Source organism: Fundulus heteroclitus, chromosome 4, assembly GCF_011125445.2.
Source record: "Fundulus heteroclitus isolate FHET01 chromosome 4, MU-UCD_Fhet_4.1, whole genome shotgun sequence".
Taxonomy (NCBI): Eukaryota; Metazoa; Chordata; class Actinopteri; order Cyprinodontiformes; family Fundulidae; genus Fundulus; species Fundulus heteroclitus.
Genome location: NC_046364.1, coordinates 36,517,164 through 36,543,816, shown reverse-complemented (window position 1 = coordinate 36,543,816; position 26,653 = coordinate 36,517,164). Strand labels below are relative to the sequence as shown.

At 39.4% G+C, this 26,653-nt stretch overlaps 2 protein-coding genes across 7 annotated transcripts in view; both read left to right on the top strand.

Annotated features, from left to right (window-relative positions):
* The window catches only part of tln2a (talin 2a), a gene marked incomplete in the record, with an annotated part of 95,489 nt that extends 89,086 nt beyond the window's left edge, over nt 1-6,403 (top strand). Inside the window, 4 exon segments of the mRNA XM_036136501.1 lie at nt 85-273; nt 366-548; nt 1,446-1,571; nt 3,926-6,403. Of these exon segments, the coding sequence (XP_035992394.1) occupies nt 85-273; nt 366-548; nt 1,446-1,571; nt 3,926-4,054 (627 nt within the window).
* Nucleotides 6,404-13,732: 7,329 nt separating this feature from the next.
* Nucleotides 13,733-26,049, top strand: LOC105930492 (tropomyosin alpha-1 chain). Of its 6 annotated transcripts, XM_036136499.1 has the most exons (10): nt 13,735-13,985; nt 14,361-14,486; nt 17,729-17,862; nt 18,566-18,683; nt 18,858-18,928; nt 19,027-19,102; nt 19,201-19,263; nt 19,502-19,571; nt 22,182-22,260; nt 22,631-23,002. In XM_036136499.1, exons 1-10 carry the CDS (start codon nt 13,872-13,874, stop codon nt 22,632-22,634), a joined length of 855 nt encoding a protein of 284 aa, XP_035992392.1. In that variant the 5' UTR covers nt 13,735-13,871; the 3' UTR covers nt 22,635-23,002. The 6 variants fall into 6 exon arrangements, with proteins under 6 accessions (XP_012724183.2, XP_012724184.1, XP_035992392.1 ...); XM_012868729.3 differs by lacking the exons at nt 22,182-22,260; nt 22,631-23,002 and adding an exon at nt 25,353-26,049 and having other exon boundaries at nt 13,733-13,985; XM_012868730.3 differs by lacking the exons at nt 22,182-22,260; nt 22,631-23,002 and adding an exon at nt 23,826-24,048 and having other exon boundaries at nt 13,733-13,985.
* The last annotated feature ends 604 nt before the right edge of the window (nt 26,050-26,653 follow it).

The window sequence follows — 26,653 nt, the reverse complement described above, 5'->3', positions numbered from 1 at the left end:
TTTTAATTGTCGTGTTTGGGAGTTGGGGAAATGGCGTGGAAGTGGTCGTAGCATCTCACTGACTGACCGTCCTTCCGCCTTCAGCAAGCAGACGAGACGCTGAACTTTGAGGAGCAGATCCTGGAGGCGGCCAAGTCCATCGCCGCAGCCACCAGCGCTTTGGTCAAATCTGCCTCAGCCGCTCAGAGGGAGCTGGTGGCCCAGGGAAAAGTGGGCTCCATCCCTGCCAACGCCGTGGACGACGGACAGTGGTCCCAGGGGCTCATCTCTGCTGTAAGTGTTCGCTGCTGAGGAGGCGCCCTTTTCCAGCGGATCGATGTTGGAGCGAAGGCGGGTAACATTTCCTTTCCACGTTTTTTTCCCAGGCGCGTATGGTAGCCGCAGCGACAAGCAACCTGTGCGAAGCGGCCAACGCCTCAGTGCAAGGCCACGCGAGCGAGGAGAAGCTCATCTCCTCAGCCAAGCAGGTGGCGGCCTCCACCGCCCAGCTGCTGGTGGCCTGCAAGGTGAAGGCGGACCAGGACTCCGAGGCCATGAGAAGACTGCAGGTAGCAGCTAGCCTTCTTGACCTTATTTATGACAATCCAACTGGGAGTTGGATAAAAAGAAAACTTGTGATTATAAGGTATAAAGTGGCCATAGTAATATCATTGGCTTTTTTTCCCCTTTAACTTATACCAGTTGGCTTTTTTTTTTTTTTTGCATGACTGGTCCATATTTAGCATAGGGCTGGATGATATAGGAAAAAAGCATATTGATAAAATGGAAATGAGATTAATGGATATGGATAATTATCAAAAACAAATTCAAAAAATATATTTTAAGTGCAGCCCTGGTCATTTTATGCTGTTGCTTGATGACCTATTTCTAAATAAAGGGCACTGAATTTAAAAGCAAACCTTTTATTCAAACAAAAAAACAAAATCTTGAAAAGAAAATGCTCTCTGAATTCGGAGCTTAGCTGGGTATGGGTTTGTGATTGGTTGGGAGGATGTAAAGACTGTAGCATTAACCTATATGCTAGACTAGAATGCAAAAGAAAGGAAGACTGTTCTTCTATTGAACTTTTTATTGACCCCTTTTTTCTACTGAACCACATGTCTATTGATCGATATATATATATATATATCATTATTGAATTATCACCCAGCTCTAATTTAGCAATAAAGAAAAGTCATGAAAAATAACAATTATGATTGTGAACTCATTAAAATTGATTTGTAGAGTCTAGATGCTCCATTTCGCTTGGGTTTGTCAGAAAAACATGTTTTAAGCTCCATAGTCTTTCTCATTTTCAGCAGGTGCACTTCACTATGCTGCTATTGAGTCACTCGGTTTGGCATATTTTCCTTTACTTGTATTGCTGCTATTTTAATAATGTATAGCATTTGTATGAACAATTTTCCTGTTTGCCATTAGTTTTTTTTTCTCCCTCTGTTCTACAGATTGCAGGGAATGCAGTAAAAAAGGCGTCGGATAATTTGGTGCGGGCGGCTCAGAAAGCAGCGTTTGACAAAGCGGATGAGGACAATGTGGTTGTTAAGACGAAGTTTGTGGGTGGAATAGCGCAGGTAATGTTTTTATATAACATGTCTTTTTAGATGTTACATGCATAGTATCTGATAGACGTAAAATACAGGATCACAAAGCAAGCACACGAGCCTTACCTTCGACATGAACAATCGTCTTTAACTTAATTTATTATGATCAACAAATGTGGTCTTTCATATTATTAATACTACAACTTAGCAGAATGTGTCACAGTGTAGCTTTTTTCTTAGTCATTTCCCGACTTCTAAACATCAGCATAAATCTGCGTTACTTAAATGGCAAGTTCTCTTGTCTTTCCCATTTTGACAACAGGCTAAGAGAAATTGGTCTTTTAGCCCGACTCCTACCTGCAGAGATCTTTTAACTAGCTATGAATCTCATATGGCAAAAATAATATAAAGCTATTACTATTACAGGCAAACTTCAATTACATTAAGTTTTGCACTTTTTTAGGAGTTTATTAATAGTGTTAATCGGACCACAGGTACATTCTGACCACAGGTACAGACCAAACAGCAGGGGGTGCTGTTGTCACATTTAGAATGATTTAGATCAGGGGTCACCAACATGCTGCCTGCGGGCACCAGTTAGCCTGTTCAAAAAATAGGACAACCCTTCAGTGAGCTGCATTTAAAATGCTATTTTATTCAGTTCCTCTTCCTTTTTAATCATACTTGTATTTACATGAATTTAAAAATGATAAAAGCATTCAAAACATATTTATGTTACGTAAAGGTAAAGTGAGCTCTTCCAGTTCAAAGGTCAGTACTGGTAGCCTTCATATGACACAGTACCGATGAAGTAGCTCTCAGTTTCAAAAAGGTTGGTGGTCCCTGATTTAGATGTATTTAGATGTACGTGTTTATTTTCTGGACAAAAAAAGGCATGGCTGTTCATGCGCCACCACGAATGCAAAGACGTACTTTGACATACTTGAAGTAGAGCGCCATCCCCTCCCTTTGGAAAATGGGCCGCGTGGCAGCATTCAAATGTGATCATGACCCCAAACACATCTCCAAAATGACCAGTGCCTTGCTAAAGAAACTGCGGGGAAAGGCGCTTTAGCACTTTTGTTCCATTTTAGACATTAATTGCTGTGTGAAATATTTTGAGGTTACAGGACATTTACAAACGCTGTACATTGATAACTTTACTTTATATCAAAGGGTCATATCCTCAGTGATGTCCTAGGAAAAGATATAATACAAAATCATTCCTCCTATACTGTTGCGTCTCTGCATTTGGGGTCAGTGCGGCCTGGCCCTACCAGATGTCGATGTGGAGCTCTATGTTTGCAATAATCAGTGGGACATGATCGTTCTTTATAGAGCAATATTTTAAAAAAGACAGACTCCCTTACCAATAAAATTATGTTATAAACATTTGTGTCTATATATCCAAGTCTGGCAGAATACTGACCAGCTCAGTAGCTAAATTCTCTCCAGGCGCCTTGATAAATGGGGCCAACGTTTGTTTGAATAATGGACATCTGAAATCGCAGCCCAACACGCTCTCAGTAGAAAGTCGCGGGGCACAAATCCTGTGGCCCCAAGCTCGGATCGTCCAATCAAAATACTGGAACTGCAGACGTTACGTTTACGTTCTGCCGGATAGTGTGCAGCCATCTGTGCAAGGCAAATTTATTTATGTAACACATTTCAGTACAAGGACAATGCAAACTGCTTTACATGATTAAAACATTGGAAAAATAAAAACAGAATAAAAGCAAGTTAAACAAACCGTTGGACTAAAATGTAGGAAAATTTAAACAAAAAAAAAAAAAAACACAGGAACATGGAAACTAAAAGTAAATATTAATCTAGTGTCGGTTGTCCTCGCTGGCTCGTTGAAGGATTGATGTGAATCTTTTCTGTTCAATAAGTGAACAGTATGAGTGAGCCTTTATTTATAATTTAATGTATTAAAATGAAATTACATTTAGCTTTTTATAAAAATTGATTTTCTAGTGTGTTGGTTTATGTTAATTTATCTGTTTAATTTGACATTGATCAAAGTCAGGTTGTATGCATCACAAAAAACGTGTTGCTGCTAATACGTGTTGAGTTTTTGTGGCCCACTTAACTTATTATGCCAGAGGCGCCACTGCTCTTATCTGTTAGTATTTCTTTTATCTTACCCATGAGCCTATTCCCATTTTGTCACATTTTTTTTAAATACTAATTTCTGCTTATTTTATTGAGACTTTATGTGATGGAACAACACTAAGTTAGCGCATGGTTGTGAAATAGAAGAGGAAATCATGCATGGTATTATGTCATTTATTTTCCTCCAAAACAAAAATGATAAAATGTGGTGTACAGTTTGAAACTATCCAAGCTGTGTCAACAAAAACAAACCCATACCGTTTGTGCAGATCATTGCAGCCCAGGAGGAGATGTTGCGGAAGGAAAGGGAGCTGGAGGAAGCCAGGAAGAAGCTGGCGCAGATCAGGCAGCAGCAGTACAAGTTCCTGCCAAGCGAGCTGCGAGAGGACAGCAACTAATACCGGCCGTGTGACGTTACATCGGTGTGAGGAGCTCGCTTCCGTTAGGTGTGACGCACCTGGACAGGTGTATGACCCACAGTGACTTCTGTGACCGGTTCTTGGACAAAAAAACCCCAGTAAAGCTTAAGCGAAATCTTCATTGCATGAAAAGATCTTAAATTCAACTACGAGTGAGTTTAATATGCTACTGCGTGGAGCCGATTAACTCCTACAGACAACATAAAGATTGTGGTGAGCGGACTGTTGGTAATAACTACTTAACCCAGAATGTGACTATCCTCGGACAAACAGCACAGCTCATATATGCTTTTGTTTGTTTTCCATTTTTCGGTTTGCAGCTCCATTGTAAAAGCTTTCAAATGAACAACAGATTGTACTGCTGTCTTTATCCCTTAGCCATATAAACGCAACACGAATCAGAAAGCAAAAAAATAAAAAAAAAAAATCCCCAGAACCTTTGAGCTCAGTACTCTGACTGCGTGAATGTTGGCCTTTATGCTCCAGTTTGCACCTTGACGTCTGTGTGAATCATGTCAGCCGCTGTGGCATGTCTTCGCTTTAATCCGGTGGTCATCCATAATATGAAGAAAGACGATTCACTTGTTTCAGTTTTTTTTTTCCTAGTCTCTGTAGGAAAAACTTACGAAGATGCAGCACATTTTCCTCGTTTCTCAAAGACACTACAGTTCATCACGTGCAACCGCTGTGTTACCATGTGAATGTTTTTTTTTGTTGTATTTTTTTTTTTTACACAGGAAAAAGTGTTAACACAGAGATTATTTATTACAGCAGGATATTTTTAACTGGGAGGGCTCTTTTTTTTTTTTTTTTTTTCCTCAGCGTCAGACGTGGTCTCAGTTTATAGCAACCAACAGCAGAGGATTGTGTGGCTTCCAGGCAGGCTGTCTGATATTCTCCCAAACCATAAAACATGTTCTTTTTAATTGCTCGTCCTTTCAAGCAATGAGATGCAAAGTATGAACAATGCAATAACATAACAGGTGCTTTAGGGGGCAGCATTGGTTACCTTCACGCCATGCAGAAATAAAATACAATCCAGGGAAATGTGTTTGTTTTTTTTAAATGAATAATTATTTGCTGGTACAGATTGGATGATCTTTGTAACCTGGCAGTTGCACAATTAAAGTTAAGGGTATATTTCTTAAAAAAAAAAAAAGCCACTTGTTAAAAACCTAAAAGTTGATTTAATTAGGATAATATATTTGTCTCTTCTACGGTTACTTGATGACAATTTTTAAAGCAATATCCTCACTGCCTGGAATTTATTTTAGTCAAATTAAGCAACAAAACACTTTGCAATAATTTAGATCTCTCAAGCGTTTGGCTGCTAAGTTTAAAAGTGAAGCAAGTGCAAAGATAATCACTTAGATCTGTCTCGCTTTTCCTCGCTGCTCTGCAAAACTCTAATAAACAAGCAGAACAAGCTTTTGTTTACAGCGTTTGATTGTGATGCGTCATCTAACTGTTCCTTCGTCTTATTCTAGAGACCGTGTTTCAGTTTGAAGTTACACTACACTGTAAGTTTAGGTACTGCTGTGAGGATGCAACGGTTCAGGTGCAACTTCTTTTTTTTTTTTTAAGTTAAGAGACTTCTCAGTTGATTTCTGGGAGTGCAATCCATGTGTGAACATTTTGAAAGAGATGGGGGAGCATTCACCGCTTATAAGTACAGTCTGTAGTGTTATTATTAGTGCCTTAGTCGTTTACCCATACAGCATCTGCTGCTGCAGTGACAGCGTCACGTAGAAGACAAGTTATTGCTCCGAAACGTAGGTTCATATCTGTGGTATTTTTTAACGCACTGTTCCTTTAAGTGCTAAAACAACTGCACCTCGATCTCTCCTCTCTGCCACATGTGAAGCCTTTTCTGGGGGCTGACAAAGGGACCGTCTGCCAGTCAGAAAACGAAATGTGTTGAAGTGTGAAATGTACTATATAACATATATGAACACATTTTTGTACTGAATTTTACGGGCATATATAACCACAGTGCTTCTGAACAAAAACACCCACCAGAGACTGTAGAGTTTCAACCAACTGCTTTGTGTGTAGTGAAGTCCCTGACATTTTACGGATGAATTTTGTTTTCTTGTGCTTCTAAGACCCATTGAAAGATAAATGTGATAGGAATATTTCAGTATATCTGTCACTGTTTTTATTGCCGTGTGGAGTAAATAAAAGTGTTCCCCTGACCCTAAAGGAAACTAAATTACAAGGTTGCTACACTAAAGATGAATGACAACATAGGATACTGAAGATATTTATCTGGCCTCGATAAAACCTATTTTTTTGTATTAACTGAAAATAAAGCATTTCCATGTACTTGTTTTTTTTGTGTGAGTTTTTTTTTTGAGTCACTGACCTACCTCTCACATACTGCTCTCTCATCGCAATAGCACTACAGTAGTTCTATTCATCACAAATAGTGCTTTGAAAAAGGATTCATTGAACTTTTAAAGTTTTTCTCACCTTACAACCACAAACTGTAATGTACTGCATTTGCATTTTATGTGATAAACCAACACAAAGCGGCATAACTGTAAGAGAGGGGGGAAAAAAAGGACTGTTTTTAAAAGTTTTCCCAGAGAAATATGATGTGGCGTAGTTGTTTTCGGCCCCGCTTACTTTAATGCACCTGGATAAAATCCAGTGCAGCCAATTGTCTTCAGACATCACCAAATTAATACATGATCTACCTTTGGATAATTTAATCTCAGTATAAATGCAGCCATTCTGCAAAGACATTGTGGACAAATAGCATCACGGAGATCGACGACAACTGCATACGGAGAAGTATAAAGCAGGGGTAGTTAATAAAACAATATTCCAATCTTTGAACATATCGAGTTCATTATCCAAGTATTTAAAAGGTATGGTATCACCATAATCCTGCCAGCACATGGCCACCCTAGTAATTATTAAGCCCAAAGGAATGAACTGAATGAAGGGGAAAGGCCAAGAAAGGGGACTATTTAACCAGAAAAGCAACTGGGACGGTAACTTTGGAGGAGTTCAAGAAACGTTCAAGAAATAATTCTTTTTTAAATGCATCTATATTTAAATGTATGCTTCTCTTAAAAATATGTTTACCAAGCACTGGTTAACCTAAACAAAATCAAGGTTTTTAGTTATCGAAGCATACTTGTAATTCTACAGTGTGAATAATGGATAACAGTAGCAGTTTTGAAAATGCAGCTGAATATTGCAGTAATTCAACAGGTTTTCATTTGTAGCTATGGGAAAATATCGGTATGTGTAACATTTTTGTCAAAGAAATTTTTCCCAGCATTTAGCAACTTTTACCCCAAACAATTGGGATTAAAAATAATTATGTGAAACAAACTTAAATCATCTGGTGAACTCTTTAATAATCATAAGAATCAAGACTTTTATTAAGGCAGCATTGTTTTAAAATGAGTTTTTGGTGAGGCAACAGAAGACAATGCGGAAAAATCTCCCGTAATCAAATAAAAATGGTTCAGCAATTTGCTAACAATCTTTTAGGGGTAAATTTATAACAGTATAGTTGATGTGACTTGAAAATGTCTGTTAAAGCTATTTTTAAAATGTGAAAACAACTTTTAAATAAATACAGTACACAAGTTTACTCTTCAATTCAAACTTATTGTGGCTTTAAAGATTTCCCTGCATATTGTGTCTTTCCCACTAATTTACAGTCTAGTCCTTTTACTTAGAGAATGGTTTAAACTGTATCCTTGAAAACTGTATTTTTTTGCAGATTTCAATTAACAGAAAGCTTCAAAAGTCACAAAGCTGATTTTTTTTGTTTTTCTTCCAGTATTACTTAATTATTCTGCACATTTTTGAAAATAAACATTCTCTGATATTCATTTGTATTGTTACATTCTTGGGTTTCTATATTGCACAGACAATAAAGAGTAGAGCAACGATGGCTAGTTAAACACTAAATGCTACATATAGCATTGATTGCCCCAGTTTAGTTTTATACCATACTATATTTCCTTTCCAGCTCACACTTTATAAGCAAACCAAAAATTTAATTTGCAAATTATTTCAATATAACCTTGAATAATTTGGTAACCTGTGTATTATGATCATCAGGAACACTTTATTCAAATCTCTCCAGAAGCCCTAAAGCTCTTGAATCTCATAAGCACCGAGGTTGTATAAAACTCACATCTGGTAATCACAATAAAAAAAAAGATGCTTAAACATTGTTTATATGCTGAACAGCTTGTGGTTTGCAATCCAGGTTAAAAGGGCTTTTCTGATTTAAATCAGAAAAATTCAGTCTGCTTTTGTGGTACAGATTCCAGGAAGCCTGTGTCTTAGTGTGAAATGGGTCTGAGTGGCACCCCTTATTTGTGTATTTTTTGGAAGTTCATATATTCGTGGAATGGGCCTCTCCTGGATACTGCTGATAGTAGCGAGAGCGATTGATCACTTTCTCTTTTTCCAGTTTTTGTAGAGTCAGTTCTCTCTGTCGTTATTGTTTGGGTCCCCTTTCAGGGTTTTGCAGGTGTTACCCAACAGAAACAGCCCATCAGTGGATGCATCATTTCCTCATGGTGCATCTTTGTCTGTTTGCAAAATTATGATGTTGCGGTCTTTGCTGAGACATGTAACAGTCACGCTTTCCTGTGATGTGATGTTCGAAGTGGGCATTTTTGTTACTCTAAGTTCTTGGCTGATTCAGTGGAAGTGATGAGTTGTGTTATCGGAAGTTGATAAGGGGTTATGGCAAAGTTGGGACAAAACGTTTGTCTTTGTCTGTGTGAGCTCTCTGTTTGAGAAATTCTTCACCCACTGGTTCTGAGAGCTGTTGTGTGCATTGTCACCATGTTCTTTGTGTACTCCAGCAGCAGCAGAGGTGGTACTCGTTTTCACTAGAAATTTTCGCTGTTGCCTTTCTTTGCTCTGAGAGTGTTGTAAGAGCTGACCCTCTAAGCACTGCTGACGCTGCTCTGCACCTCCTCCATGTACAAAGACTCCTGGATGGGTGTCGGAAAGATTCCAGAATCTTAAAGGCTAAAAAGGTAAAGTAAATGTAAACCAGTGAATATACCTTTTCGTATTTGTGGTGAACCGTGTACTATTTGAAAAGTGTGTCTTTTTTAAGATACATTTTGGAATGCATTTCCTCTCTACATTTGTCTATGTCACCCTTATGTGATGTTTGAGTAGCAGCACTGACTGGATTCAGACCGAGTCGAGGTCCTCTGGTGAACAACAAGAGAGGCGAGTTCTGGCAGGAAAACAAGGGTTCAGTTTTTATTAACTGGACAAGACAGTATTTTTGACTCAGCACAAATATAAAGGATATATTGAGTCTGGGCTATGCACCGAGACTCGCGCTAAATCCGTCCGGCACTAAAATCCGAGGAGTCGAGCACAGCTGCTCCTGGGACTGAGTTCCATCCTCTGATATTTACTCAAATCAGCTTTTTGTAGTGATTCTGTGAATGCTTGTTGAATGGACTAAAATCTAAATACTGAGGCCTCAGGCTTATTTGTAAATTTAACTTTGCTGAGATGATGGAAGAAGAAACCTGGCTGAAGTGCTGAGGGCGTTGAATTTAATGTAGACTGGCAGTGGGCATAAAACCACTCATCTCGTATTTTTATATTCTAAATCTAAATCTAATAAACGTCAGAAGGCCGATTCTGTTACTGATGATGGCAGCAGGTGACAAAGCAACGCTGGTACCTTCACACCTGTTGTGACTTGGAGGAACACTTTTTTTTTCAAAGTTTGTTAGTTTTCACATATTTCTAATTTTATGTATTGATGGTCTAGTAAATCAAGTCATGCTGTCTTACCAACTAACCTGATGGAATATTGCAGTGTCATGCCAGAAGAGTTGTGCACATAAGCTATGCATGCAGAATATTTAGCTTGATTTCACCTACACATCATAAAGAAAAGGGGTAATGTCTACTTTAATCATCTTTGATATTTAGAATATCAGTGAAAAATTCAATGTCAGAAATCTACAATATATCAGCTCTGTCAGATCGGATTGAAAGCATCAGTGCCAGAGATCCTACATTTTTTTCTTGTTTTTTCATTCAGGTCCGGACTCTTCGCCGTTCTGACACATGCATATGCTTTGATCTCAACCGTTCCTCCATTGTAACTCTGGCTGTATTTGGGGTTCTTGTCATGCCTTTAGGCAAACCAGGACAAATTGAATTTTCAAAAGTAAATTATACTTAACTTTTTACAGTTTGCCAAGAAGAAACATCACACTTCAATGCATTTTGTTGAGATTTTATGTAATAAAATAAAGGGTTATTTTTTTTCTACTTCTTGAATTTAAAATGTAAAAATTGTGATGTCTTTGTATTTGATGACCTTCATACTGATACCACTAATCAAACTCCAAGTTTAATCATATTTCATCTAATCGTACATGGTGAATTTACACTACGTTCAGTAACTCAACCCATTCGTTCACACATTCTCACTTTCTCTGATTTATATCTTGGGTCTGTATATGCTATATGTTCAGTTTAATCTCAGTTTAATCCAGCTATTCTGTGAAGGCTTTAGAGGTTTGTCAGAGAACATCAGCCAACAGTTCACTTCCACAGAATATGCGGACAGGACAACCTTTAGTCCTCCACTCATGGATGAGTGGCAAAGGGAAGCTTTTATTCTCCAAGGCAAGGAAAGTTTATTTATAAAGCACCTTGCAGTAATAAGACTATTCAACGTGCTCCAGTGACAGAGGAGCTGGTGGAAGGATGAATGAAGCTAAATACAGGACCGTCGCAGAGGAAAACTTGGCAGAGGTTACAAAAGAGTTGTGACGGGGGCAATGATTTATCTATCTCAAACTCATATCCTCGGAAGACGGTGTCCTGAGACTTTTAGTTGTGTCCCTTGCTTCATTAGCAAGACGTCAAGCTCCACAAAGCTCTGCTAATAAGCAAATCTTGGAGTCAGCTGGGTTAAAGCAGAGACATGTCTTAAAGTAGCAGGACACGGGGCCTGGATGACTGGAGTTTGAGACCACTGCTTTAACACCTCACTTATGACTCAAGGGGCTAACATGTCATTGGCAGGTCAAATCCTTCCCTGCACAATAGGAATTCAATACTGTAGCTCCTCAGAGGTTTCTGTTTTTCTTTATGTCTGTATGAATGGAAGTGTTTAGTCCTGAGTCAAACACCTGACCTGATCAGACGACATCATCATGTGCTGGATAGGTAAAATGTGCCGATGTTTGCCTCTCCATTTATTCAGCGTGTAAGGGCGACACGGATTGTACCCTGAGGCTCTCTGATCCCTGGGCATGACCGGCATGTCTTAATGGCTGCTCCGCTCGCCATAAAACACATGGCAGGATGACAACATGGTGACAGCTGACTGGCTCAAAAAAGCTTCACAGGAAAGATGTCCTGCACGGCAGACCACCGAAGAAATAAAACAGAGCGGCAGGGCGTTTGTAACCTAAAGGAGTCCAGCAACACCAGTCTCCTATTTGACCTGTTCCTCTGCAAAAATAAATAAATAAATAAATAAATAAATAAATAAATAAATAAATCCAGTTTGAAAGGTTGTTGAATTCTGGTTCAGGTTTCATCGAGCATAAAGTTAATAAGGCTTGCAAAACCGAGAATAGGAAAAGCGCTGCTGCAATGACACATTTTTAAGGTTTATTTTACTAATTGACCCCTTTTACAACTTTGACGGCTCTTTTTATTGATACCGAATAGAAGATGACAAATTTCCTGCCAACACATTTCTTTGCCACTCTTAAATGTTTGAGATTATCAAGCACATTGAAAAATCAGAAATGGAGAAACTGAGTACCTGCAGAAGGACATTTTCGAATGATGTTTTCATTGTTTAAGGGCAAAGGGCTATTCAAAGCAACCTGGCCCTGTATGTGAAAAAGTAACGGTCCATAACTGGTTGTGCTATCTTTGATGGTGTCAGCAGCCAAAAAGCATTTCCAGTAATTGGCAGAGAGCCTTAAACTGTTGTTGGAAAACTTCAGGCCACTCCTCTTCTCAATGTTGTTTAAATTCAGGCCCAGTGGAGAGTTTTTGAGTTTTTTTGAAGGGCATTCCAAAGAATCTCAATTGGATTTCTGTCTGGACTTTGACAAGATGACTTCAAAATTCAAAATTTTTCCACATTAGTCTCCCCCCCCCCCCACCCCACCCAGAAACCTTTTTTTCTTGACAAGCATAAATGGTACAAAGACTACTAATATTTATTTTGTACAGGATTATAATGAAAATAACAGCAATATTATCATCATTATTATTGGAAATATTGTATATGTTAAAATTAGCACAGGATTGATAGTTTCCATATACTATATATGTGTGAAAAGTTTGATATTTATTTTCAGTATTATTAAATATATAGTTAGAGGATACATTATTATTGTTTAATGCATAAAGTAAATACTATACAGAGATCTGTATGAATAAGCTGGGAAAGGTTAGAGGAATTATTCATATTTTAAGAAGCGGTGGGAACAAATAGGTTTCACCTCAGCCCACTAATTTTTTAATGGTAAAACATATTCTGTTTTCTCTTGTAGTCGCTTAGTGTTAATGCTCTTATATCTTCAGATTCATTCATTCAACTATATGGAGTCCTGGAGTCCAACAGGTGGTGCACAGTTCATCAGATCCTAAAATATACACCCAACAAAACAGAAGCAGATCATAAAGGGCCGTGGAAGAGGAAAATGAAGCATCACCGGAAAGACTATCAAAGTGTTGTCAGTGTTGGTTACTTTTATGGACTTACTGTAAAGTGGAGTGTTTATTTTTTATTTGCTTCTTTTCTTAATTTGCTGTTAACATTTACAAAAGGTGACCTAGTGTAACTGTGACTTATTGCTATTCACTGGTCCTGACAGCGGGCTGTGTCTGACAGCTGCGACTGTGCCACAGAACTATTACAGTGGGGGGTTGTTTAAATGCCAAAGCCTCTGTGTATTCCCCCCCGCAAGCACCGCTGTATCCCCTGCAGCCCATTTGTGACAGAACCCTGAGGAATCATTAATCCAGCACAGAAGCAGCTCCTATCTGATTGTTGCCCGGGTGTCGAGGTATGTTGTAGGGGAGCTGCTGTGATCGGTGGAGGACAAGCGAGCCGCACTGGCTAACATGACACGCCTCAGAGGGAGAGGAGATTTCACAGGGGCTTATCCAATCACCCCCATGGGTTTCGTGTGAATACTTTTCATGCTTGAAATGCTACTGTAATTCATCAGAGCTGATCTGTGAATGAAAAAGGAAGCAGGTTTGAAACCAGGGTTGACTTCTGGTCCATAGATTCTTTGATTTAAATGAAATAAATGGTAAAGAACAGTCTGTGAAACGTCTTGTCTACCTGCCTTGAAGTTTCTATTTCATCTTTCCAAGTTGATAACTGAGTGAAGATTATCAGCATGTTCCTCCCAAATAACACGCCTCAGAGCTCTATTACCTTTTGACACTCCACTTCCCCTTGGAGGGTGATAGACATAGGAGAGGAAGTCTTGCTGCAAGGGGAGGGGGGGGGTCCTCTCTGATGCCTGCACCCCATGTATAGTCACACAAGTGGTCAAATGTCTTGGAGGAGCGAATCAGTGAGGAGATTTGTGAGAAAAGAAAAGGTTCCTCTTTGGCAAGCAGCTGCTGCCCTTTCCAAAAAAGCAGTGGGTGTCCAGTATCCGACATATTTGACTCTCCGCAGGCTCCGCGACCTCGCACTCCAGCTTGGCATCCAGCGTGATTCAGACGCTCCCATCTTCTCCCTTCGGTTACTTAGATTTGGTCCTATCGCAGAAACTAAACAGCCATGGATGCCATCAAGAAAAAGATGCAGATGCTCAAGCTTGACAAGGAGAACGCCTTGGACAGAGCTGAGCAGGCTGAGTCAGACAAGAAAGCATCTGAGGACAGAAGCAAACAGGTGGGTGTCCGGTTTTAAGGCCATGCTCCTGGGCTTTTAAGATCCTTGTCTTTTGCCTTTGCATCCGGGAGTATGGTCTTGATAGGATCAACAAATTAAAACCTTCCATATTATGATATGATAACATATTCTATGTTATATGAGGAATTTATAATTTACAGCTCTGTGAAAATGTAGATTTAACACCTCTTTTTATGGACTGTATTTTGTAAATAAAAATTAAGCCTTCCAAATAAAGTCATCCCACCAGGAAGTCTAAGTATTTTGACTAAAGTACAAAAATGACAATTTCTTTCACCGAACTTTGTGATTGCATGATTGAATGCATCTTTGAGCCTACGTAGAGCCTAAACCAAGCTTTTCTCTGCGCATCAGCTTGAGGATGACCTGGTAGCACTGCAGAAGAAGCTGAAGGGAACCGAGGATGAGTTGGACAAGTACTCTGAAGCCTTGAAGGAAGCCCAGGAGAGACTGGAGCTTGCTGAGAAGAAAGCTACAGATGTGAGTTTGAACTGAGGGGAAAAACCTTTCGGAAAACTACAGCAGCTCCTGCTGGCTGCCTCTAATGCTCACATAACACAACAATAAGTTATAAAATACACCCGTGAGCTGCATATGAGGGATATAAGGGTGTAGGTAAATTTAGCCATTGTGGTGGACGGGGTAATGTCACAGTTCACAGGCTAACTGTTGCTTTGAGGTGCCATTTGAATGAATGTTATTGCCGGTGTCCAGTTTCAGTCACGCGCTTTTACAAGCACATTTTGGCCCTGAAAAAAAATCCTTGATAGATTTGTGGTCTTTCTGGGATCAGTTGGCACCCCCCAAGGTCAGCTGTACTGGGGTGGAGTTGCAACTGTTGATTTAGTCTAACGTTTAGCCAATTACACCATGACATGTTGGGGGTAGAAACATGAAGACCAACAGCTCTCTTTAAGATAAACCTAATTTACAATCTGCTTTGAATTAACTTGGATCTAAAGCTAGTTATCATGGACAACTATTATAAGCTGCTTTCTTTTGTTTGCTTTATATGTGTGTATTAATAATATACTTGCATATCAGCTATTTCATTGGACTCCAATGGGTCACTCTATATATTACCCTTCCACCTGCAGCTTGTAGATTCATAAAAAGTTATTTGGACACACATGATGTGACCAATATGTGGCCAGTCATTCTGGCTTGCTAAAGGTATAAAAGCAAAAAATGTGGCAACATTGAGTAACAAACAAGGAATGCTGTAGTTGTAAAAAACGAACTGGTTTTATCCATCCATCTATTTTCCAATTCGCTTATCCGTGCAGGGGTCTCCAGCTGTCAATAGTGAATAATTTGTATTTATAGTATTCATCTTTTTTTTTTTTTTTGCCTATTCAACATGCATCCCAGTGAAATTTGTATATATTTGTATTTAACCCGTCCGATAGGGGCTGCCCCTGTGGATAAAGTAGAAAAAGTGACAACAGAGCTGAGGGAGATCAAGATGCAGACATAACTAAAGAAGCTGAGGAAGCTGGAGATTTGCCCCCCCTGATAGAAAACAAAGCCTTACTTTACGGTTTTGAGTTGTACGGACATATTATTGTAATTAGATTTGTGTATCACCGAGTTTACTGATGACCCTAATTTCCTTAAATATTTGGTGGTAAAAACAATAACTCTGTTGTTTTTGTACAAATGTTTAAAATATAGACTTCAACTTCAGGGTCAGTAGAGTCGAGAGCAAAGAGCTAAATAATAAATGGACAAGAGCAGGTGGAGAGCACAGACTGGAGGGAATATATTTTTTTATTGCCATTAATAATATTAGATATTTTTAAAATGTATTTTACAGGAATATTATACAATATTCAACTGTCACTTAATATAGAAGGACTGACCCAAGTTAGAAGTCAGTTTTACTGAAAACAGGAGCACATAATACAAAACACGTTTCAATAAAATAATAGAAAAAAAATAAACTAAATAAAAAAAACGTGTGCATGACACACACCCAAAGTGTTTGCAAATTAATCATTGAGTAATTGCCTATTTTTAAGTGCCTGTGAACACATCAAATTTGGTATTTTCTGTAAAACGTAAATGTGGGAAATAAAATAAAATAAAAAAAAAAACAAGCATGGACAACACAAATTGCAATTAGTGGTTAGTGATATGAGCAATATGGCTTTCTGCCATGGGCGTCACAGCCTGGAGGGCGCCTCAAGAAGGGAAAAGAAAAGAAAACACATCTTGCAAGAACCACCCCTGTAAACATTGGTAAGCAAATTAAATTCAGTTTAGGATTTCATACCACCTTGGACCTACTCCTAAATTAAGCATTATATATATATATTTTTTTCCACACATTTAAAAATCTTAATTCATATTGTCTATTATTTCTGTACTTTAAATGCATTTACTATTTATTTATTCGATTACTATTATTTATTTATTTTTTACATCTAAAGATAATTGAAATGACAGGACACGTATAAACAAATGCATACAAGATTTAATAAATATCAGTGGCCTTATGCAGGTGTTAAATAAATTAAATTAGCCGCGCAGGAGTAAACAGAGATGTTTAGAGCTTGATCTCGATAGGACCGGTTCAATTTAAGATTCGGGGATGCAAGTCAAATTGCAACACGCATATTGAAACGTATAGCGTCACAAAAAATAACAAACGATATGAAACCCCGACTAAGGACCACGCAAGAACAACCTGCGCGCTGCGTGCGTTTTTACGCAGTGGGTATATGTCGTGATTTGCGGGTGAAACGAGCTACTTCCGGGGCCGGTGGCACGTCCCAATCCTCATCAGTGGTTGATTAAAGGCGGTGGGGGCAGGGATCAAACGCGCAGCATCCCCCAGCAGAGAGCGTGCTCGGCGGGCGAGGCAGCCAGCGCGGAGCCGAGAAAGAAAAAACCCAACCCAGCCGAGACAACAGATATTCATATAAAAAGCAAAAAAAGAGAGGGCGAAACATGGCCGGCGGGAGCTCCCTGGAAGCCGTGAAGAAGAAAATCAAGTCGCTGCAGGAGCAGGCCGATGTGGCGGAGGATCGGGCAGCGTTGTTGCAGCGGGACCTGAACCAGGAGAGGAGTGCGAGGGAAGCAGTAAGCTGCTAATGATTTAAGGCAATTAGGGCTCTTGGCTGCGGGAGGCATTAGGTGCAAATCCGGTCAAAAAGCGTGGCCGCCAGGCCCAACACCCCGCGGGTTGCTGTCCGAACAGAGCCGCTTGGGTATCAGGCAAACGAGTCGGTGATGGCTCGGTGTTTTATTTATTTATTTATTTATTTATTTGGGGTGGGTGGAGAACAACAGGATGGTGTCTGGAAGGGACCCCACCCTGAGGGCTGGGATATTAAGAGGCGAGAGCAGGTCCCTTAGAGGGAGATAAAACCCTCACCGCTGCCACCATGTATGTGGAGGTGCCTTTATCCTCCTCTAAGCCGTGTTCCATTACTTCATTAGTTATTGGGCAAATAAATAAAGTGGGCAAACAGTTCTAGTTTACGAAACCCTAAAGCGTTTTTTCCTCTATAAGGGATATCTAAAACGTCAAATAATACAGAGCAATGCCGTTTTCCTCCCTAAGGAGAGTGCCAAATCTGCATTATCCACGTTAACCTTCCTCCCCCCACTGGCTACTGAAGGAGCCCCTCTCCTTTTTGTAGCTCAGACCTGCTTTATCAGTGCTTGATCTGACTCTGGTTGTGTTGCTGCTGCTCCCCCCCCCCCCCCCCCAAAAGGCTGAGGGGGATGTCGCCTCCCTGAACAGACGCATCCAGCTGGTTGAGGAGGAGTTGGACCGAGCTCAGGAGCGTCTGGCCACGGCCCTGACCAAGCTGGAGGAGGCCGAGAAGGCTGCTGATGAGAGCGAGAGGTGGGTCTCCCTTTTTTGGCGGGTCAAGCCACCTTCCCTTTGATGAAATGTATAATTTATATTTAGAGCATATTTATCGTTTTTCTTTTTTTTCCCTATGCAACATGCATCCCAGTGAAATGTGTATGCCGTATTTAACCCGTCCGTTATAGGGAGCAGTGGGCTGCCGCTGTGGATCAGTCTTGAGCTAAGGGTCTTGCTCAGGGACCCAGAGGGTTTTCAGTGGGATTCGAACCGGGGAACGTGTGACCTTTTGAGGGACAAAAGTGCTCTGGTCTAAACCACCCCCCCACTACACCCTTGTGCAACACGGTCGCCATAGGGTCATATTTCTGCAACAAACTTTGAGATAAAAAGATTGAATCCCTGCATAGTTTACTTAGTTTTTTTTTTAGAAATATTATGGTCATGGGTGACAAACTACCTTCCGCCTGCATATTTATTCACTTTTTAACCAGATGTCCTCCCATTAGGTCATCAGTCCCCCCCCCCCCCCCCCCCCCACACACACACACACACCTCATGACGGTCACTGAAAAGGCAGTAAATATATATGTTTGGATTATGTTTCACTGGTTTTGTACGAAATGTTGGTTTCCTTTTCCTTCACGAAACAAAAGGCCGCAATCTTTTACTTGGAAGGAAAAGTTGCATGCACAAACCCGTATTTTGCTTCTTTTTTTTTCCCCCTCCTTCCCACCAGGGGCATGAAAGTAATCGAGAACAGAGCGATGAAGGACGAGGAGAAGATGGAGCTGCAGGAGATCCAGCTCAAAGAGGCCAAGCACATCGCTGAGGAGGCCGACCGCAAATATGAGGAGGTGAGTTTCTCGGCCCTTTACAACGCCCCTTGAATGTTTTCCGCCCTTTCTGCTCTGATATACCGGCATCCACGCTGCCTTCGCCTGTGTTAAGACTCGTGGTAGAAAAATAAAAGGATTTTGCATCCGTTGGCACGGAGATGTGAAGGAAGGCTGTTTGTGTTGTGACTTCAGGTGGCCCGTAAGCTGGTGATCATTGAGAGCGACCTGGAACGTACAGAGGAGCGTGCTGAGCTTTCTGAGAGGTAGCCCCCCCCCTTCCTTCACTAGTTGTTGATGATAACCCTTAAATAGGATTTACAATGTATTTCCTCGCTCGTTCCACCATGCTGTGACTCCACAGTAAGTGCTCTGAGCTTGAAGAGGAGCTGAAGACCGTGCAGAACAACCTGAAGTCTCTGGAAGCCCAGGCAGAGAAGGTAGGCTGGTGGATGGGGCGTGATGTCATCTTAATGTAAACCCATAAGCGATGATGGGTGGTGCCGATTTTCTAACCCCAGTCTGTTCGGATCCACAGTACTCGCAGAAGGAGGACAAGTATGAGGAGGAGATCAAGGTTCTCACAGACAAGCTGAAGGAGGTGAGTGAGTCCTTTAGCGTTTTTAGAAAATCTGAAACGTTTCTGCATCCCGTCTTTCTTTTTAATTTGGCATCACTAGCTCCTTTAACAAAACAAAACAAAAACAAAAAACCCTGAATACTGCTTACTGTGCCTCTCTTATCATTAGAGCGCTGCCATCTCATCCCATTAAGGCTTCGGTTGTTAATGTATAGCTCTATATGGTTGTTTGCTGATGTTACTGTGTTGCTCCACTCAGGCTGAGACTCGTGCTGAGTTCGCAGAAAGATCAGTCGCCAAGCTCGAGAAGACCATCGACGACCTGGAAGGTACGACTACATTACATTCACACTGTTTCCCTTGGGTGTGTTGTGGTTCTGGTTCTAAAATTCTGCTCCTACACGTACTCAGTCAGGTAAAGGGCATCAGATGTAACTGTTGAGGAGTTTATTTTATTTATTTATTTATTTATTTTATTTATTTATTTATTTATTTAATTGTCTCCAAGCAACACTTACAGAAGAAACCTCATAGTTAAACCCAAATGCAGAACTGCTCTCAGGACCGCATTGGACCTGGACACATTTTTGTAACTGCTGGTAAAGATGTTAAAAGTCCTAAACTAAATCAGTCTAGTTGAAATAGCATACCATATTTTTTGGACTATAAGGTGCACTTAAAATCCTTAAATTTTCTCAAATTGATGGTGCACCTTTATACATGATTACCTTCGTGCTTACTGACCGATTTTTTTTTTTTTTTTTTTATTTATTTTTTTTTTTATGTGGTAAAATGCGTTAAATCTGTTAAAATGTGTAAGCACTACTTTGGTTAGCAACAAAGCCGCTCCGCTCAATGAATATTCGACGAATTATGGTACACTGTGTCACTACCTGATTGGACCCTTGAGCTGTTTACATGACTGCCTGACTGTAATGTCTAAACTAGAAGTGCAATTATATAAAGGCCCCTATATACTCGGGCATAATTCACTCCGCGGAAGTCTGTGTGTACTTGAGGCGGACTCCGCACATACAGGTACGGGTCAGACTATAAACTTCTCGGAGGCAAGAAGTCTTTACATCAAACTGTTTTATATGTGACACCGAACTTGATACACTGAGCTGCTCCAACCAGGCGGTCGCAAGGACGCGCAGCATTACAGTCCCTCTCTGTTGTCTCTGACAGGTGGGAGCCTGCTGGACAAGAAACGGCTCTAGGTGCTCAGCTAGCTAATCACACATTTTACCATCCGTTCTGCTGCTTCGTTCCACTGGCAGAAAGTGTGGGAATTGTAGGAATTTGCCACATTAAATGTAGGCAACAGTACGCTCGACTAGGAAAGGTAAAATGTCTGTATAGAGTCAAAGCTCACAGTACGCCCGAGTATGTGAGAGCCTTTAGGCAGAGTACACATTAGCAACAATAAACCTAGTAAGTTAATTCAATATAAAAGTTATGTATATTTTGTCCTAATGTTAGAAACAGGGCAGTGGAGTCCAATTATTCTGTCCTCCTGACAGAGATGGAAAGCTCTCCCTCTCAGGAGAGAGCTGTGTACGTGAAGGGACGGAGTGATATTACACACTTGGGAAGAGTATTTAGTGCGCCTTTATATGTGGACAAAGCTGCACAAAGACAAGTTAATTCACTGTGCGCCTTATATTCCGGTGCACCTTATTTGGTATTATGGGTTACAAATTTAAATGAGTTTGCAGACATCCCCTGGATCGACCCATACAAGTGCAGTATGTTATGTCAACGATGCTTGTGTGGTTTAAATCTGTTACAAGTCCCTATACATCAGCTTCTCAAGGTGTGTCCAATTTCTCTGTGGAATAGTTTTACCACAGGTATGGGTAACCCCAGATGGTAAGATTCTGCCAACGCTTGAACATTTTGGCACCAAAACCATCCAAATGTGTGTTTTGTTGCCTAAAAAGGTTAATCTCATGCCCACTGTTATGTATGGTGGCGGAGCTGTGATGCTGTGGGGCCTGTTGGTCTTGCAAAAGCTATGGGAATCTTGTTGAAACCGGGAGGACTTTAAATACCAAGTAGCTTTATAATATCTAATGCGCTGTAGCTGAAAACTCACATTGGGTTGTCATTAAGTCTTTAAACAGGATTATAATCCAACACATACCGTAATTTAAAAAAAAAATGGTTAGCACCACACAACTAACATTTTCTGTGTTCATTTCAGTCCCATGAGCTCAAGTATGAAGGAAAATATGTGGGTTGAGCTAAAAAAGACCTCATTTGAGAAAAGACAGGAGTCTGGGCAAGTCTAGTTTGTGCGAACAGGAAGGCTAAAGTTCTATCTCTCTGTACCTACATTTTGAAACAGTACAAAAAAACAAATTGCTGTCTTATTTCCAAAAGTGCTTTTATAGCAGGAAAACCAACAATTGTGGAATTAAGGGATTTGCTTAAGCAATTATTTCAAACCTTTGGTTTTGTTCACATATAGTTTTAAAAGTACTCACATTGTTTGTATTAGTAAGGACATTCAGTGTGCGATTATGCATCTGTGATATGATTTGAATTTAATTTATGGATTTTTACACATTACCAGTGGTGCCAGAAACTGTCCACGACTTTATGTGCATGCTCAGTTGTTGAAGGGGGGGAAAAGTATAAGCGTGATGTTATTCATGTTGGCAGCATTTCTCACTGCGGTGCGGTTGGGCCACTGTTCTGAGTCCTCGGCATTCGTCGCAGGGTCACGGAACATGTGAGGCAGGTTTTCTGACTCCCAGGAATCTGACCCAACGTCCGCAGCTGTTCCTTTACCCCCCTCCTTGTTTCTGCCCCACCTTCCTTCCTTTTACCAGTTTCTCTGTTTCCCTTTTTTATTTCCGTTCTCTGACGCTTATATTTTCTGTTCTTGTTTTCATACCGTCCACTGCTACTTAATAACAATTACGACTCAATAGATGAGCTGTACGCCCAGAAACTGAAGTACAAGGCCATCAGCGAGGAGCTGGACCATGCCCTCAACGACATGACATCCATGTAATTTACAACATGCTTGATTTTGATTTGTGCTTTAGCTCCCCCAGATCTCTAACCAGTCTCAGTAGCTCCCCCTTGTGGCATGTTTGAGTGCAGTGATAAAACCTGGTTTAGGATTAGATGGATGGACTTTAAATTCTCAAACTCCTTCATTAACTGTAATTTGATCATTTGTTTGACTAACACCTTAGGTTATTTAATACATAGTGTGGTAGTCCATAGTTTTGTCTTTCCTGCATCACAACAATCATTTTGAACTGAGTCTTTCCTGCATCCAATTTTCTTCTTTTACTTTCTTTTGTTTTTATTCATTTACAGTATTTTTTTTTTTTTCCTTCTCCAACACTTTTGTAATTTTGTGTTTTCACAGCTAAACCATTTCACTCTTCACAACCGAAGCTTGTCGACCATCATTTCACTCCTGCGCAGCTCGGCCCGACTCTCTATATCTTCTTTTTTTTCTTCTCTTTTTTTTTTTGTCTGTATTTCTTTATTGCCCTGCCATGACTGCACATCGGGCCTAAGCTGCCAGATCCCCTTTTTCCATCTCTTATACAGACCTTTGAGCCATATATTGCTTTCTGTAAAATAAACACTCTTCCATCTGTCTGTCCCATCTTTTTCTTGTGATGTTTCTTCATTTCTGTATGCCCTTTTTTTTTTCTTTTTTTTGACCTGTCTTCACTTTTGTTTAATTTATTTTTGATTGGTGACTTTTAAATAAACTCTTTAGCTCCTCTGCTCATTTACTGTTCATTTTTTTTCTGTTTGAAAGGCCTAACATGGTAATACTCATATAATTGTTGGAGGAAATGAGAGGACCCACTGGAGTTACATTTTATCAAGAAAAAAGCAAAAAAAGTGAAAACCTCTTGCTAGTGTAACTTCAGCTCAATCTTCAATGTGAGTTTAATGGCGTTGCTCAAACAAAAGTCAGGTCAAAACTACAACTTGGTACTCTAGTTTAGAAAGGCTCAAAATAAAACCGACTTTTGACAGTGTGTCAACTCAGGGTTTGTATCATCAGCGCAACGTTCAAGAGTACGATATCAGTCATCGAGGGTTATTGTTAATGGGGGGGTGGAAGTAAAACTTTACCCCAACACTGTTCCTCCTTTTAGAGGTTTCCTGCTCGACCTGTCCAAGGTGTGTAAATTCTGCACCTCGTCAGGCAATTTGACATCTTTAACCAAACAAGCTGGTCCTAAAGTTATTCACAAGTATTTGCGAGTACGATCAACTGTAAGCATATCGAATGGTTGGTAAAGAAAAGTCAACTGTGTTGGAAAGTTTCAAGGATGCATTTGATGATGAGATTTCAGTGTTTGCAAAGGTAACCATAATAAGAGGCTTTTTTTTTCTTTCTTTTTTTTTATCTAATCAAACAGTTGTGAGAACACCATGACCACTTCAAACTGTAAACAAAGCATTACTTACCCGTTGTGTATTTTATCAGCACTAAAGCTGAGTTTTATATTCGACTCTCTTCACTAACACTTTGTCTTTATGTACTAACTTGTCTTCTGTTTCTTTCCATTCTCTCTTACTGCTTTCTGACTGTCAAGACCATCTATACAAGCAGCTTGAGAAAAACCGCCTTCTGACCAATGAACTGAGTGTAGCCTTAAATGAGGCCTGACCTGGAAAGGGTTCCCCTAATGCTGCCATTTTTTTTTTAACACTGCAGAATGCAAGAGCATTGTGGATTTGCTAGATTAAGCCGGTAGAAACATTCTTGTCTACAACAAAGAAATATAATCAGCAAATTGTACATTTTACACTATAGATATATATATATATATATATATATATATAGATATATATATATATATATATATATATATATATATATATATATATATATATATATATATATATATATATATATATATATAAAAAAAAAAATCTCATTCATACTGATATTTAAAGTGTGATTTAAAAAAACTAATCATGATTTATTTTTATTTATTTTTGTCACCAAATTAGTAAATGAGTTGATTTATACTTCAGGTTTGACTTGCTCTGCCTTACTGCTACTGGAGTAGGTTACTTCTATATGTAGCGCATCATCTAGAATCCCAGGGTCCTTTAAAGTAACAATGGGTTTGTGGATTTAAACGAGGGAATTAAGATTATCTCCAGCTGACAGAAGGTCCAGAGACAGTAAGGAGGGTTTCTGTGAGTATGGAAGGATAACGTTAACTTTTAGGATGTTCAAGACCTCCATTGTTTTTAAATTTTAGACTTGAAATGACAAAAAGCTTGATTAATTTACCTTAACTATGTCCAATTGGATATAGGAATGTTTTCACTTTTATTCTCTAACAAACTTCAAAGACCCAGTTTCAGAGGGAAAGTTCTGTAGATGGTGCTCATCCAGATTATGTAGTTCTGTCGCAGTTATAGATGATTCCAGTTCGTCAGCCAGAACTACTCTAAAAATGTATAAATGAATGCAGCCAGGACATTTCTCAAAATGCAAGTCTGGTAGAAACAAACAAATGGAATCCAAGTCCCATTATGGGGGAAAAAACCTGGACAACTCCGTCTCTCCTTGTAATAAAACTGAGATTATTATCCCCTCCTGGTTAAATGCACTGAAACCTTTTAAAAGGTTTAAGTAAACACAACAAGAATTTGGCATCTAGTTAAAACGAGTTTGATATTTAAGTCCATTTATATCTAAAATGCTGTAGTTGTGATCCGGGGACAAGAAGCATATGCAACTGTAATCGATGTAGGTTTCAAGCGCCTCGTTAAAATGAAATAAACATTAAAAGTGAAAAGTTAGAATCTTGTGGAAAAACTGGGAATAATGTATTTAGCCCCACTAAACTAACTGCTTAGAGTTTATACTCTTTGTTAATAGCTTAGGCAAAACCTTGGCAAATATGTGGTATTGGATCACAGCATGAAGCTTAGCACATGCACTTGGTAGTAAACACTTAATAGGGGGGTAATAAAAAACAGGCAACATTTCTGTAATTTATAAAATGTACGTCATCAGCATGTATGTCACTTTTTGTCCACCAGAAGCTCATCAATATATTTTCTCTGCACTGTTTTTAACTGATGCAATGCTGTATTGACAGACAAAGTCACACACGCTAAAGAAGAGAACCTGAGCATTAAGCAGATGATGGATCAGACTCTACTGGAGATGGTTAATATTTGACCCATCTCTGTTCCTCTCCACTGACTTCACATGCTTCAAATGACCGGCTCCCCCACGCTGCTGCTGCTGCTACAGCTACAGTGGACATGTGGGTCTGTGTTTATTTGTACCTCTGGCATTGTCAACCACAGGGCAAAAGCTCCGTACGAAGTAGCAGCAAAAAGCTTTGAGCCACAGCTCGGCTATGGTGTTTGTATCGCACGCTATGTTCAAAGACCCGTTTTGAGTTCACTGTAGATGTCCAATGGTTTACATGTATGTGTTGGGACTTTGCACTTTTGGTGAGAAAACATGCTGCACATGATCATTATGAATGAAGCCATAATTTAAGCCAGGCCTGTATAGAAGGGACTTTTATTATCTGTACTTTTTTGTAAGGTAATTTGTGTTTTTCTTTGTTATAGACTCAGAACTCAGTGTCTGATCTCTTTCCTCCTGCAGTTTAAGGATTTCTTTGCACATCTGCATTGTGCTGTTCTGTGTCAGCTGAGTCACTTGTGCTCTGTACTGTTTCTAACATAGATGTTTTCTCCCTTAAAAGTTTGATTTGATTATTCTGACATTTTTATCTTGGAAATGTATAAATCATGAATAAATGATAAAATCAAAGCTTACTGGTTTCATTTATGTTCCTTACTATAATTAAGACTTTTTTTTTTTTTTTTTTTTTTTGCCAAGAACTTAATCATCCTTTTTTGGACATTGTATTTGACGGGCCACAATGTAAAATCTGAAACATGGTTCCCCTGGAGCTTAAAAAAAATATATATATTTTTTTTTTGGGACTATTTTCCAGGTTTTATAAAAGTTAAGGGCAAATTGACTTTTTTTTTTTCTTTTTCCAGATTTCTTTGCATCTTCAAATTTCTAAAGAACATATCTAATGTGCATTAAATTTCTGTATTACATGTTTCATCTTTAGTTTGCCACATCACAATATTTTTTTTATCTTTTTTACAATTGAAAAGTACCAAATCTCACAAGTTGCACTTGAAATAATTACTACTTTTTCTAAGATGCTCCAGTAGTTCTCAAATGCGGGAGTTACACATTTTGAAATTGAGCTGGTCTTTTAATTTTAATTATTTTAGTTTTTTTTTTACATATGCCAAAGAATTGGTCAAATGGCCGTACGTGTCATTCCGAAAAGATGGATCCCTTTAACCAGGTAAAAATCTCACTGAGATTAAAAACATCTTTTCCAAGGGTAACCTGGCA

What these genes read in the sequence shown, in the direction of transcription:
- LOC105930492 (XM_012868729.3), top strand. Translation starts at nt 13,872, where the DNA reads ATGGATGCCATCAAGAAAAAGATGCAGATGCTCAAGCTTGACAAGGAG. An exon ending in CCGACCGCAAATATGAGGAG is followed by an intron (nt 18,684 to 18,857) that starts GTGAGTTTCTCG and finishes TTGTGACTTCAG; the next exon opens with GTGGCCCGTAAGCTGGTGAT. An exon ending in CGTGCTGAGCTTTCTGAGAG is followed by an intron (nt 18,929 to 19,026) that starts GTAGCCCCCCCC and finishes GTGACTCCACAG; the next exon opens with TAAGTGCTCTGAGCTTGAAG.